The sequence below is a fragment of the Cervus elaphus genome, chromosome 17, assembly GCF_910594005.1.
Source record: "Cervus elaphus chromosome 17, mCerEla1.1, whole genome shotgun sequence".
NCBI classification, from domain to species: Eukaryota; Metazoa; Chordata; class Mammalia; order Artiodactyla; family Cervidae; genus Cervus; species Cervus elaphus.
In genome coordinates, this window is record NC_057831.1 from 56,122,560 (window position 1) to 56,137,086 (window position 14,527).

The following is a 14,527-nucleotide window of genomic DNA, read 5'->3' on the forward strand; positions in this document are numbered from 1 at the left end:
CAGCACCAACTCCCAGAGTTTACTCAAACTCATGTCCATCGAGTCAGTGATGCCATCCAACCATCTCATCCTCTGTCGTCCCCTTCTCCTCCTGCCCTCAATCTTTCCCAGCATCAGGGTCTTTTCCAATGAGTTAGTTCTTCACATCAGGTGGCCTAAGTATTAGAGTTTCAGCTTCAACATCAGTCTTTCCAATGAATATTCAGGACTGATTTCCCCTAGGATGGACTGGTTGGATCTCCTTGTGGTACAAGGGACTCTCAAGAGTCTTCAACACCACAGTTCAAAAGCTCCAATTCTTCGGCACTCAGCTTTGTTTATAGTCCAGCTTTCACATCCATATGTGACTACTGGAAAAACATAGCCTTGACTAGATGGACCTCTGTTGGCAAAGTAATGTCTCTGCTTTTTAACATGCTGTCTAGGTTGGTCATAACTTTTCTTCCAAGGAGCAAGCTTTTTTTTATTTCATGGCTGCAGTGACCATCTGCGGTGATTTTGGAGCCCAAGAAAATAAAGTCAGCCACTGTTTCCACTGTTTCTCCATCTATTTGCCATGAAGAGATGGGACCAGATGCCATGACCTTAGTTTTCTGAATGTTGAGCTTTAAGCCAACTTTTTCACTCTCCTTTCACTTTCATCAAGAGGCTCTTTAGTTCTTCACTTTCTGCCATAAGGGTAGTGTCGTCTGCATATCTGAGGTTATTTATATTTCTCCCAGCTATCTTGATTCAATCTTGATTCAAGATACTAATAACAGTTTATTAACAGTCTCTTAATATTTATATTAATCTTTATTAGCTTGGCCAACATTTAATTTTTTAGTGATATTAAGCATATAAAACTTTCTTCAGACATTTTTTAAAAAGACCTGTTTTAGTCTTGGAGATGGTTGTATTGGTGCCACAACAATGTGAATGTACTTAATTCAACAATGTAAATGTACTTAATGCCACAGAACCATACACTTGAAAATTATTAAAGTGGTAAATAATGTGCATATTTTACCTCAATAAAAAGAAGCTATTTGCAAAGAGTTATATTTACTTTCAGAAAAGAGAATAGTATTACCAGGTTGCCAAATAGAAATAAATAATCATTAATGCAAGAAAAATTATTACTTAATTTTACTGTTACAGAAGTCTTTATGGCTTAAAAGATGGTTGGAGGATTACTAATTGTAACAGAAACTGCATTGTTTGCTCTTTCTTTACAAAAGCCATTGAAAGAGAAGTTTTGCCACTTTGTCTCGATACTCATTTAACACTGTTGTTAGGGAGAAATAAACTGTCTTCAGGGTCTGAATGACCAGTGGGATAAGGCATAAGAATAGATACTACTTGCAATAAGGTAAAACTCTAGAAGAAAAACCCCTGCAAAACACAGCTGTTTACTTTCCTTAAGGTAAAATAAATATTTTAAAACAAGATACTCAAAACCTAAAGAATAAAATCTGTGAAGTTTGAGGAGGGACAGGAATCTTAGATATGGCCAACATCCGGCTATCAACTCCTGCTCCAGATGAAGCCTAGTGAGGGCAGTGTTCCCAAGCCTTGTTAACCTCTAGAATTAGAACTACAATGCCTTGAAATGCAGGTTCCAAATCCCACCCCACAGATACAGTGATCTAACTCTAGCTCAGTTTTGAGTGGGTGTGTATGCACGTGTGCGTGAGTGTTTATGTGTATAAATTACAGAGCTTTGTTTTAAGGGTTCCAGGTAATTTTGGTTTGGGAATCACTAAACTAGGAGGCTAATAGTTTCTTTCTATATGCTGGAAATCTCAAGGAAACACCCGACATTTGTGTAATCTTTATTCCAATGGTTATTTTGGAGCTTTCTTACTTTCTTCTCAGCAGCATTTGAGAAGCCTGACCGTTTCTCCTTGAAACACTTGCTTCACTGGCCTCCAGGACCCCCCACAACCTGATTCTCCTCCAACAGTCCTAATAGTGCCATTTCAAGTGTCCCTGATAATCGGGGTGCCCCCCAGAACTCAATTCTTGAAAGAAAACCAAGTTGGCCCAATTTACATTCAGTTATTTGGCTTCACCTCAAAGCCTCCTCTTTACCACAGGTTTTTTTTTGTTGTTTAATTTATCCTATATTTGTATCAAGGTAACACATATTTACAGTTTAAAGAGTTACCTAATTCCACAAGGCTTGCTATGAAAAACAGCAGCCTCTGCAACCACCAGCATTTCACAATAACGCAACTTCAGTTATCTCTTTTTAACTGGTCTTGTCTTTCCTTGTTCTCTGTGGTCAGTCATGTCCAACTCTTTGCAACCCCATGGACTGTAGCCCGCCAGGCTCCTCTGTCCGTGGAATTTTCTAGGCAAGAATACTGGAATGGGTTGCCATTTTCCACTCTAGGGGATCTTACTGAGCCAGGGATCAAATCTGCGTCTCCTGTGTCCCTGCATTGGCAGGCAGATTCTTTACCACCGAGGCACCCGGAAAGCCCTATCTTTCCCTATATACTTCCAAATAACGTGCTTACATAGATACAAATGGCAATAATCATTCTTTTTATGGCTGAATAATATTCCATTGTGTGTGTGTGTGTGCATGCTTGTAGCACCTCTGCTTTATCCATACACCTGTTGATGAACACTGAGTTTGTTCCCATGTCTTGGCTACTGTGAATAATGCTGGTCTGGATATTGGGATGTATATATCTTTTCAAACTGAAATGGAGCAGGACATTATGGTCTTTCCACCACTCCCCCATGTCCTCCATCTGCCTTTTAGCTCCAGAAAGACTTTAGACAAAGTAAGTTTAATCAGAGAAGTGAGAAAATGCAGAAGCAGAGGAAAGCAGTCAAACAAGACCAATTAATAATAGCTTAATCATTAAGCAAAGTTGAGGATCTTTAGTTCCTCCTCAAGGGCTATAAATAATATTCTGAGCCATATCCTTTAAGCTATCTTATCGATACCGAAACCCTCACTGGGTGGAAGAAGTTAACTGCATGATGACCAGCCATGACATAACTGCCCCAATTCTGAGATCTAACCTCAAAGAAATGGGACCAAACTGCCCCTAGAATTGAAGACTAAGTGTTTTCAAAACGCTCAAGATGGCACTGACCAGACCACTGCATGACCAGTTTCAAGATGACCATCAAGACTTCCCTGGTGGTCCAATGGCTAAGACTCCATGCTCCCAATGCAGGGTGCCTGGGTTCAATCCCTGGTAAGGGAGCCAGATCCCACATGCTGCAACCATGACCCAGAACAGCCAAATATATATATATATATATATATATATATTTAAAAGATGACTGTCAGAGCTGACTGTACTGTTTCTGAATGTGACACCCTGCCTCAACCCATAAAAGCTCTTGCCCACTGATTATCAGTGTGGGAGAATTGGCTTTTGTACTTGAGTTTCCTCCTTCCCACAATTGCCAGCCTCTGAAATAAAGCAACTTTTCTTTCTATCAGCCTTGATTCTTTATTGGCTACAGAGTGGCGAGCAGCTACAATCCAGCTTTCAGTAACAGAATTAGAGTTTTAGTCTTTTCCTGATTTATGCCCAGGAGCAGTATTGCTGGATCATATGGTAGCTCTATTTTTAAAGGCACCTCCCTACTGTTTTGCATAGTGGCTGCACCAATTTACATTCCCACCGATAGGTTAGGAGGATTCCTTTTCTCCATACCCTCTTCAGCACTTATTATTTGCAGATTTCTTGATGACAAATTCTGACTACTGTGAGGCGATTATCTCAGTGCCGGTTTGATTTGTATTTCTGTATTAGCCATATTGAGCATCATTTCCTGTGCCTGTTGGCCATCTGTATGTCTTCTTCGGAGGAATGTCTATTCAGGCCTCTTGTCTATTTATTGATTGGGTTATTTGTTTTTTTGATACTGAGTTACATGAACTCTTTGTACATTTTGGAAATCAACCCCTTGCCAGTTGCACCTTTTGCAGTTATTTTCTCCCAGTCTGTAGGGGTTTTTTTTTGTTAGTTTTGTTGCTGGTTTCCTTTGCCACGCAAAAGCTTTTAAGTTTGACTAGACTTCATTTCTTTATTTCTGCTTTCATTTCTTTTTCCTTGGGAGACCGATCTTAAAAAATATCGCTACAATTTATATCAGAGACTGTTTTGTCTATCTTCTAGTAGTTTTATGGCGTCATTTCTTGTTTAAGTCTTTAAACTACTTTGAGTTTATTTTTGTATGTGATATGAGAGAATGTTCTTTTTAAAAATTATTTATTTCTGTTTATTTTTGACTGCATTTGGGTCTTGGTTGTTGCATGCATGCTGTCTCTAGTCACAGAGACCAGGAGTTACTCTTCTCTGTCAGGTAAATAGTTTTTTACTAGTTGTCCTGCTTTCGCTTTGGCATCTTGATCTCACCCATATCTGGATTCTTTAGTCAAGAGACTTTAAAAAAACCAGAAAATAAACACCCAGCCTTCCGCTGGTACACCAGGGGCAACTCCTATTGGCATAGAGGGCAAGAAGTGTAGAGATTTAACTGCTTTTTCAACAGACTTTCAACCAGTCTTTCTACTTTTAGCCTCATTTTTATTTTTCCCTGTGGAATTATCTGGGTCTACCAGTTTCTGAGTCTTTGGTGTTCTGTGTTTGAACTGTATTATTTTAGATTAGGACTCAGCTGCCTCCAAGTTGCTATGACAACCACATCCTTCCACCTGTGTTCCAGCCTCCAACATGTGCTGGTGTTTCCCACCCCTCTCGATTCTCATTGTCCTGGTAGATTTATATCCTCCTGAAGTGTCCCTTTGTCTCCACCTTAGTGTGGTTTTAGAAGGGGTTGGAAGCATGCAGTCAACCTGCTATTCTTGGTGCAAAGCCTCAGTCTAGGTCTTACCATTAACAAAACTAATATTTTAATGTTTATCTGTCAGATCAAGTCCATGATCTGAAGTTATTGATTTATCTTTCTGAGTGTTTTTTATTTTGTTTTTGTTTTTTCATTACAACACCCCCCAGTAACTAGACTTCTGTGTATTAGACATATTTTATTAATTTTATGTCAATTAAACCATTCAATATTTTAGCACACTCTTGTGAAAAATTATTGAAAAAAGCATATTAAAAAGCAGAGACATCACCTTGCCAACAAAGGCCCAATATAGTCAAAGCTATGGTTTTTCCAATAGTCATGTACCCATGTGAGAGGTGGAACATAAAGAAGGCTGAGCACTGAAGAATTGATGTTTTTGAACTGTGGTGCTGGAGAAGACTCTTGAGAGTCCCTTGGACATTGAGGAGATCAAACCAGTCAATTCTAAATGAAATCAACCCTGAATATTTATTGGAAGGACTGATGCTGAAATTGAAACTCCAACACTTTGGCCACCTGATGCGAAGAACCAACTCATTGGAAAAGACTCTGATGCTGGGAAATATTAAAGGCAAAGGGACAAGGGGGCAGCAGAGGATGATATAGTTAGATAGCATCACTGACTCAGTGGACATGAATCTGAACAAACTCTGGGAAATAGCGAAGGACAGGGGAGGCTGGCACTGCAGTCCATGGGGTCACAAAGAGTTGGACATCACTTAGTGACTGAACAATGGCAACTGTAAAAAACAGCAACATTTTAAAAGGTAATTTTATGGTTAAGCATGAATTTTTTTTTCCATTACTGAAACTAAAAACTAATACATACATAAATACATACATACAACAAAGAAATAGGAATGTAAATGAATATGAAGACATAAAGCCAAGCAATGGGACATTCGACATACAGAAATGATAAAATTTACTGAAAACCTTTCATTATTGAGATGTTCAGCTATATAATTATCTAGCCTTTAATTTGAAAAGGAGTCTGTCTAGGGCAAATTATAGTTGTGAAATCACATTTTAATGATTTCATCAAGTCAGACTATGACACAGTATTTCTCAGAATGTGATAATTACCAGTACTCAAGAACTGTGGAAATTTTTTTCCTTTGTGCTTTTGGAAGAAATCTATTTATCTGTCTGTAGTCTGAGGGCACTTTGAAAAGCACAACATGAAAAATTTAATAGTTAAAACTTTTCAATTATTTAGGGTACACGGTGCTTGGAGCTTGTTGAGAAGCATTGTGGTTTGGCTTGGTTTCATTTTGTTTACCATTAAGAGGAGGCTAAAAGCGTTGATTGTCCCTCATCAAGCTGGTGACCCAGGGGAAATGTCCAATATAATTAGGGAACTTTGAAAATTTTTGTCTTCATATGGTATGAGAAACATTAGAAGGGCTAAGTCCAAACATTCCTTTATTCCAACCATCCTCAAAGCAGGTTAAAGCCACTCCAGGCTGGGTTAGTCAACTTCGCTGCAGTAGCAGATGACCCCACAAATCCCAGTGGCTTGCAAATATTTCACTCTCGGCCACGTTACACGGCAGGCGATGGGTCAGGTGCTATGACCCACCATGGCGGCTTCTTATCCCCAGATGCAAACCGAAGGAGCAGCACCGCTTGGAGCATCTGCTCAGTAGCAGAGGGAAAGAGAGCTGCCTGAAAGATATGATGCCTGTTCAAATTTCTGTTCAGATGCAACCCATGTCTTGTCTCCTCACGTTCCACTGAGCAAGTTACATGGCCAAGCCTCACACTGATAAGGAAGGGAAATTTCTCCTCCAACAGGAAGTCCCCACAGGTCGCATTAGGAAAGGGTGAATGTATGATCTTTCTATAAGCAAAGGCATGGACGGGTCATTGAAAGTTAAAATCTAATCTCTACAGGTGGAAGAGGAGAGGGGCTCAAATCACTGAAGAAAGAGAGTGGGATTAGATCAAAACCAGAGTGATTAGAATGGGAAAGTTTACAGATTTTAAATTATCTTTCTGGAGCTAAGCACAGTGGTGCTCTATGGACTTTAAGGCTGGATTAAATGAAATTAAATTATGATTCATGTGTTATCTTTGCAATATCATTTTATTGAGGTCAAGTACTACTTTTATCAGTATACCCTTGGTCTCTTTTCTGATATTATTTGCTTCAAGAAGTACAAACTAAAGTCCATATTAATGCAGGGAGAGTTAGAAATACCTGAGGTGAGAAGGCAGTCGTAAAAACAATCCTGTTGGAAAAGAAAAATGCAATGTATCTGCATAATAATTTAGTGGCTACCCAAACAAAAACTTGGAGAAGGCAATGGCACCCCACTCCAGGACTCTTGCCTGGAAAATCCCATGGATGGAGGAGCCTGGTAGACTGCAGTCCATGGGGTCGCGAAGAGTCGGACACGACTGAGTGACTTCACTTTCACTTTTCACTTTCACACATTGGAGAAGGAAATGGCAACCCACTCCAGTGTTCTTGCCTGGAGAATCCCAGGGACGGGGGAGCCTGGTGGGCTGCCGTCTATGGGGTCACACAGAGTCGGACACGACTGACGCGACTTAGCGGCAGCAGCAGCAGCAAACAAAACCTAAGGATTCCCTGGTTTCTAACTTAAAAAAAGCTGAATATTCAGTTGCCAAAACAGTGGTTTTCAGAAACATCAGTAATTATGGGCTGTTCAGGAGAAAAATAAAAATAAAAACTTTCCCTTCCTACTTAGTCTTTTAAATGTAACACTTCCAAGAGATGCAGTTTTTAGTACAAGGATTGGTCCTGAGTGGAATGAGAATACTCACAGCTTAGAGGACACTGAAGGATTCAAGCAGGAATCTCTGAGGAGGACTCACCCTCACACACTCGGAGGGCAGGGGTCTCTTCCTCTGACTAAGGTGGAAACCAAGGCACATAGCACCTCAATGGCAGTGCTTTCCTAAGTTCACCAGCTCATGCGTTCCTAGTCAAATATCCAAACACCTGAGGCCAAAAGACGCGGTGATGCTGAACTAGTCATCAACCATCTAATATGAATGATGACTTATGCCCTGAGATCTGGTTGTGACAGGCCAGGGACATGGAAAGTCAAGTGAACGCCAGGAAGAGAAAAAGAGCAGTAGAAAGAGCACGCTGAGGGGAGGGGACACGAACCAGCCCTGGCCTTAGGTTTAACGATCAGAAGGCTTACTGAGGGTTTAATCACAAAAAAATTGTTAAAATGAGTCATGGAGGGAAATGAGCCAATTTCAGGAATTTATTAATGAAGATAGGCATGAATAAGAGATACCCTGGCATGCTGCAGTCCATGAGGTCTCAAAGTGTCAGACACGACTTAACAACTGAACAACAAAGAGATATTTGCATTTTTTCACTGAGAAAGACAATTAAACTCCAGCTGGTCTGCAGAAATGTTTGCTATTGGTGTACTTGGAGTTTATGACCAGTAATGAGGATACTGATAAAGTCTATTGACACATACTTACTCCTTTTCTCATCAGTCTTGAAGTCAGAACCCTAGAGAACAGTGACAAGCAGTTCACTCTTCTTGGTTAAATTCAGAAATGCTAGTTCGTTTTAGAGAAAAAGTTTGCATCAGTGCTGTATCTCTATCTTATTGCTATACCCATTTTTCTTTTTTCTTCATAAAGTGTAAGGAGACCCAATGATTTATTATTCAATAAATATTATTGAATGCCTACTATGAGCCAAGCACTGTTCTAGGTGCTGGGGACTTTGTAAGAAAAAAGAATTTACATTATAGCATGGTTGACAGATACCATTAAAAATAAAATTTACAATATCATGGCAGGTAGTACTAAACACTTTGAAAAATAATATAGTAAGATGATAGAGAGGTACAGATCCCAATCAGGAGAAGCAAGATATGTACTGACAGTTTATCAGAGCTAACTAGCAAATGTTAGAAATTTTGCTAGCCAGATATTAAACACTGCCATCATTAAAATTTAAATGTTACAAACTTCCAAGTAAATACATTGTAATAAAAATGTAATAAATACTCAAAACTCACCATTTTCTATTGATTTTACTACTTGTTGCTACTATTTATGTTCTTTAAGTTATTTACATGTATTCTATCTGTGCATTGGAAACATTACATAATGCAACTCTGCATCTCCTCCTAGCTGTTTGTTCAGGGACATCATGTTGGTAGCACGGAAACAGCCAAAGTGGATGTCTTTACACCGAAGAAATTGACAAACACTATTAACACAAATCGGGGCTTTTTATCCCAGAGAGCTAGATGTGAAACATTTACCAGCTCTTTACAGAGGACAGACTTTCTAATGAGGGGATAATTAAACAGAAGCCTGAGTTACATGTGGATATTTGGCACTGGGGTATCTGGGGGAGGGCAGTTCAGTGGGTTCATACGATGAGTTCTAGCTAATAAAATATGAGTAGGAGTGATACACACCCCATTCTCAGGGAGAAGCATTTAAGAGCTGTGAGTGACCCCCACACTCTTCATGGTGATGGCAGAGGCCACCTCTTGGGATGGAGGAGCCACAGGATGGAAACATTCTGATCCCCAAGTGACTGTGTGGAGCAGAGCATCCTCTAACTCACCCTGAGCATGAACATGAGCAAGAAACACAAAGCTTTGTTTCACTAAATACTGAAGTTCAGGGATTAATTTACTACTTCAGCTTAGCCTGGGCTGTACTGACTAATACAGAATGTCAGGCTATAAAAACTCTCAATGATAATCGCTAACATTTATTGAGGGCTTACCCCATGCCAGGCACAGCATTTATATGTATTTCCTCATGTAAGTCCCACACTATTAGAGATGCACACTATGATTGCATCCATTTCAGAAATAAGGACACTGAGTCCAAGAAAGTTTAAGTGACTTGTTCAGGGCCCTCAAAGAACAAAGGATGGAACCTAGAGGGCCAGTCCTGATCCTGGAACTTTCCCTTTTCTACTGAGGGAAGAACAGTCTCCTGTTCTTTTCTTCATTCATTTCTTCAGCCTTTTATTGGGCACTTACAGTGTTAGACTCTGGGTAGCATAGCATAGCATGCGTGCTCAGTTGTGTCCAATTCTTTGTGACCCCATGGGAATTCTTTTCAGCAAGAATACTAGAGTGGTTTGCCATTTCCTCCTCCAGGGGATCTTCCCAACCCAGGGATCGAACCCATGTCTCCTGTTTCTCTTGCATTGTAGGCAGATTCTTTACCAATGAACCACCAGGGAATCTGCTAGGCTCTGGGTAGGCAAAGATAAAGAAAATACCATTCTTTTCTTCAAGGAGATTAGTGAGGAAGAGACGACAAAGTGAAAATTATAATGTGATGAATTTACAAGCAATATAAGAGACAGAGGAACACGCTAACAGAGATGGAGATACAATCAGCAAAATTCAGACTGTGGGAAACTCTATGGGACAAACAATCCAGTTCCTTCAACAAATAAATTACAAGGAAATTTAGTAAGAACCTATAGACTAAAGAAGATCTATAAGTCTGAAGACTCTTGGAAGTCGCTTGGACCGCAAGGGGATCAAACCAGTCAATCCTAAAGGAAATCAACCCTGAATATTCATTGGAAGGACTGATGCTGAAGCTGAAGCTCCAATCTTTGGCCACTTGATGTGAAAAGCTAACTCATTGGAAAAGACCCTGATGCCGGGAAAGATTGAAGGCAAAAGGAGAAGGGGGCAGCAGAGGATGAGATGATTAGATCAGTCAGTATCACTGACTTAATGGACATGAATTTGAGCAAGCTCTGGGAGACCAGTGGAGGACAGAGGAGCCTAGCATGCTACAGTCCATGCGGTTGCAAAGAGTTGGACATGACTTAGTGACTGAACAACAACAACAAGCCTTATTAGCTTAATTAACAAGATTATTTACTTAATAACAAGATTATTAATCTTAATAACAAGATTATTAGCTTATTAGCTTAAATGACAAGATTATTTAGTTCCTACTTTAAGCAAGCTATTAAAAAATTAAGACACTAGATATGTGCAAATTTGAACACTAAATAGACATTTAGTGATACTAAAGGCTTACTCTTACTTTTTCGATGATCCAACAGTTTTTGGCAATTTGATCTCTGGTTCCTCTGCCTTTTCACCAAAGCCTTTGACTGTGTGGATAACAATAAACTGTGGAAAATTCTTAGAGATGGCAATGACAGATCATCTGACCTGCCTCCTGAGAGATCTGTATGCAGGTCAAGAAGCAACAGTTAGAACTGGACATGGAACAAGAGACTGGTTCCAAACAGAGAAGGGAGTACGTCAAGGCTGTGTACTGTTGCCCTGCTTATTTAACTTATATGTAGAGTACATCATGCGGAACACCAGGCTGAATGACTCACAATCAAGATTGCTGGGGGAAATATCAATAACCTCAGATATGCAGATGACACCACCCTTATGGAAGAAAAAGAAGAACTAAAGACCCTCTTGATGGAAGTGAAAGAGGAGAATGAAAAAGTTGGCTTAAAGCTCAACTTTTAGAAAACTAAGATCACGGCATCTGGTCCCATCACTTCATAGCATATAGATGGGGAAACAATGGAAACAGTGAGAGACTTTACTTTTGGGGGCTCCAAAATCACTGCAGATGGTGATTTCAGACATGAAATTAAAAGACGCTTGCTTCACAGTAGGAGGCTTCGCCCCTATGACCCCCCGGATCAGCAGCCCTATGCACCCCAGTGCTGGAGGTCAGCGCGGTGGCTTTGGCAGCCCAGGTGGCGGCAGTGGTGGCATGAGCAGGGGCCGAGGGCGGAGAGACAACGAGCTCATCGGCCAGACTGTGCGCATCTCCCAGGGGCCCTACAAAGGCTACATTGGTGTGGTAAAGGATGCCACGGAGTCCACTGCCCGCGTGGAGCTGCACTCCACCTGCCAGACCATCTCAGTGGACCGCCAGCGCCTCACCACCGTGGGCTCACGGCGCCCCGGCGGCATGGCCTCGACCTATGGGCGGACACCCATGTATGGCTCCCAGACGCCCATGTACGGCTCTCAGACGCCCCTGCATGACGGCAGCCGCACTCCTGCCCAGAGTGGGGCCTGGGATCCAAACAACCCCAACACACCATCACGGGCTGAGGAAGAATATGAGTATGCCTTTGATGATGAGCCTACCCCATCCCCACAGGCCTACGGGGGCACCCCCAACCCCCAAACACCTGGCTACCCAGACCCCTCGTCCCCGCAGGTCAACCCACAGTACAACCCACAGACTCCAGGGACACCAGCCATGTGCAGCACAGACCAGTTTTCCCCCTATGCGGCCCCCTCCCCGCAAGGCTCCTACCAGCCCAGCCCCAGCCCTCAGAGCTACCACCAGGTGGCGCCAAGTCCAGCAGGCTACCAGAATACCCACTCCCCAGCCAGCTACCACCCCACACCCTCGCCAATGGCATATCAGGCCAGCCCCAGCCCGAGCCCCGTGGGCTACAGTCCGATGACACCTGGAGCTCCTTCCCCTGGTGGCTACAACCCGCACACGCCGGGCTCAGGCATTGAACAGAACTCCAGCGACTGGGTGACCACTGACATCCAGGTGAAGGTGCGGGACACCTACCTGGATACACAGGTGGTGGGGCAGACGGGAGTCATCCGCAGTGTCACGGGAGGCATGTGTTCTGTGTACCTGAAGGACAGTGAGAAGGTCGTCAGCATCTCTAGTGAGCACCTGGAGCCCATCACCCCCACCAAGAACAACAAGGTGAAGGTGATCCTGGGTGAGGATCGGGAAGCCACAGGTGTCCTGCTGAGCGTTGATGGCGAGGATGGCATTGTCCGCATGGACCTTGACGAACAGCTCAAGATCTCAACCTCCGCTTCCTGGGGAAGCTCCTGGAGGCCTAAAAGCAGGCAGGGTGGACTTTGGCAGATAATCTGGCAGATGGAAAGCATCCCTCTTTCCATCCCTGGCCCTTGGCTCTGACTCGGGATCCAGGGCCAGGAGCAGGGCTAGCCTGGTGGTTCAGGATTTCTTTTATTTTCCTTTCTGCGTTCCTATCTCCCTCCCTGATATTCATGGGAATCAGAGTAGAGTCTGGGGGAGGGTCCCCACCTTCTTATTCCCCACCTTCTCCAGCTTGCTTTTGTGTTACGGTCTTTCAATAAAAAACTGTTTGGTCAAAAAAATAAAAATAAAAAATAAAAGACGCTTGCTCCTTGGAAGAAAAGCTGTGACCAACCTAGACGCATATTAAAAAGCAGAGACGTTACTTTGCCAAACAAAGGTCCGTCTACTCAAGGCTATGGTTTTTCCTGTGGTCATGTATGGATGAGAGTTGGACTGTGAAGAAAGCTGAGCGCCGAAGAATTGATGCTTTTGAACTGTGGTGTTGGAGAAGAGTCTTGAGAGTCCCTTGGACTGCAAGGAGATCCAACCAGTCCATCCTAAAGGAGATCAGTCCTGGGTGTTCATTGGAAGGACTGACGCTGAAGCTGAAACTCGAATACTTTGGCCACTTCATGCGAAGAGCTGACTCACTGGAAAACACCCTGATGCTGGGAGGGATTGGGGGCAGGAGGAGAAGGGGACGACAGAGGATGAGATGGCTGGATGGCATCACCGACTCGATGGGCATGAGTTTGAGTAAACTCCGGGAGTTGGTGATGGACAGAGGGGCCTGGCGTGCTGCGACTCATGGGGTCACGAAGAGTCGGACACGACTGGGCGACTGAACTGAACTGAACTGGGTTTACAGGTGCTCGGATCCCGACTCTGACCCGGTGCTCGGAGCACAGTAGGACGTGAATGGATGGCCGAGGTGTGAACAGGAGTAACCTCACGACCTTTCGGCAGCCCCACCTCCACCCCCAGGCTTCGATCCCGCGGCCCCGCCTCCCTCTCCCCAGCCCAGGCGCGCGGGCACCCCGCCAGGAGGCGTGCTCCTCGGCCGAGCGCGTCATTTTCCTGCCGGACGCTGGTGGCTCCCGAGCCGGTTCTCCCCGCCCGGTCCCCGCCTCGCCCCGCCCCGCCGGAAGGACGGTCTCGCCACCTCCAGAGCTTGGCGGCGGCGGCGCGGTGGAGGTGGCGGCGGCGGCGGCGCAGCAGCTGGGACTGGGGCTCCGGGCGGCGGCGGCGCAGGCATGGACTCCCGGCTGGACCAGGAGACGGCCCGGTGGCTGAAATGGGACAAGGTAAGGGGTCCCCTGGGGCCGGGAGCGCCCGGGAGACGTGCGGGGTCCCCTTTCCTGTGACGCGTGACGGTGCTTCTGGCCCTCCGCGCCCATCTCGCGGGCCCGAGCGGGTCCTGCCCGAAGGCGAAGGGGCGGCCGCCAGGCCTCGCCGGTGTGGCCGGTTTGTGGCCCATTCGAAGTTGGCTCGGAAGGGTCGTTCCGGAACCACACCCGCAGTCCTGCTGGCCGGGAGTGGGGGAGCGAGCCGGGCTCCGGGGTCTCGTCTGATAGAGGCGAGCGCGGGTTCCTGCCACTCTGCCCGCGGGGCTCGCCCTCTGCCGTGGGCGGTGCATCCCCCAGCGACCCAGAATTGTTCCCCTGTTCCTCGGGCTCCTGGGGACTTGGCAGAACGGCTTTCCCAGGCGCTTGGTTGCCAATAGAGGTGCCTTCCGTTGGGCCCGCTTGGCTTCTGGCGTTCTTGCTGGGAAGAAGATGGGGAGCCCCTTGGACACAGCACCCTAGCTTTTCACTCTCCGAGGTGTCGGAGCAGGGACCCAGCTCCAGACACCATACCCAGTCTT

At 44.5% G+C, this 14,527-nt stretch overlaps 2 protein-coding genes across 2 annotated transcripts in view; both read left to right on the forward strand.

Annotated features, from left to right (window-relative positions):
- Nucleotides 1-11,436: 11,436 nt before the first annotated feature.
- Nucleotides 11,437-12,962, forward strand: LOC122673370 (transcription elongation factor SPT5-like). The gene is given in 2 exon segments (XM_043871098.1): nucleotides 11,437-12,637; nucleotides 12,640-12,962. Coding segments are annotated over 2 exon segments (1,242 nt in total). The 3' UTR covers nucleotides 12,681-12,962.
- Nucleotides 12,963-13,803: 841 nt separating this feature from the next.
- Nucleotides 13,804-14,527, forward strand: part of PGM2 (phosphoglucomutase 2) — a 37,942-nt gene continuing 37,218 nt past the window's right edge. Inside the window, exon 1 of the mRNA XM_043871068.1 lies at nucleotides 13,804-13,967. Within this exon, the coding sequence (XP_043727003.1) occupies nucleotides 13,917-13,967 (51 nt within the window). The 5' untranslated portion in view covers nucleotides 13,804-13,916. The remainder of the gene's footprint in view (nucleotides 13,968-14,527) is intronic.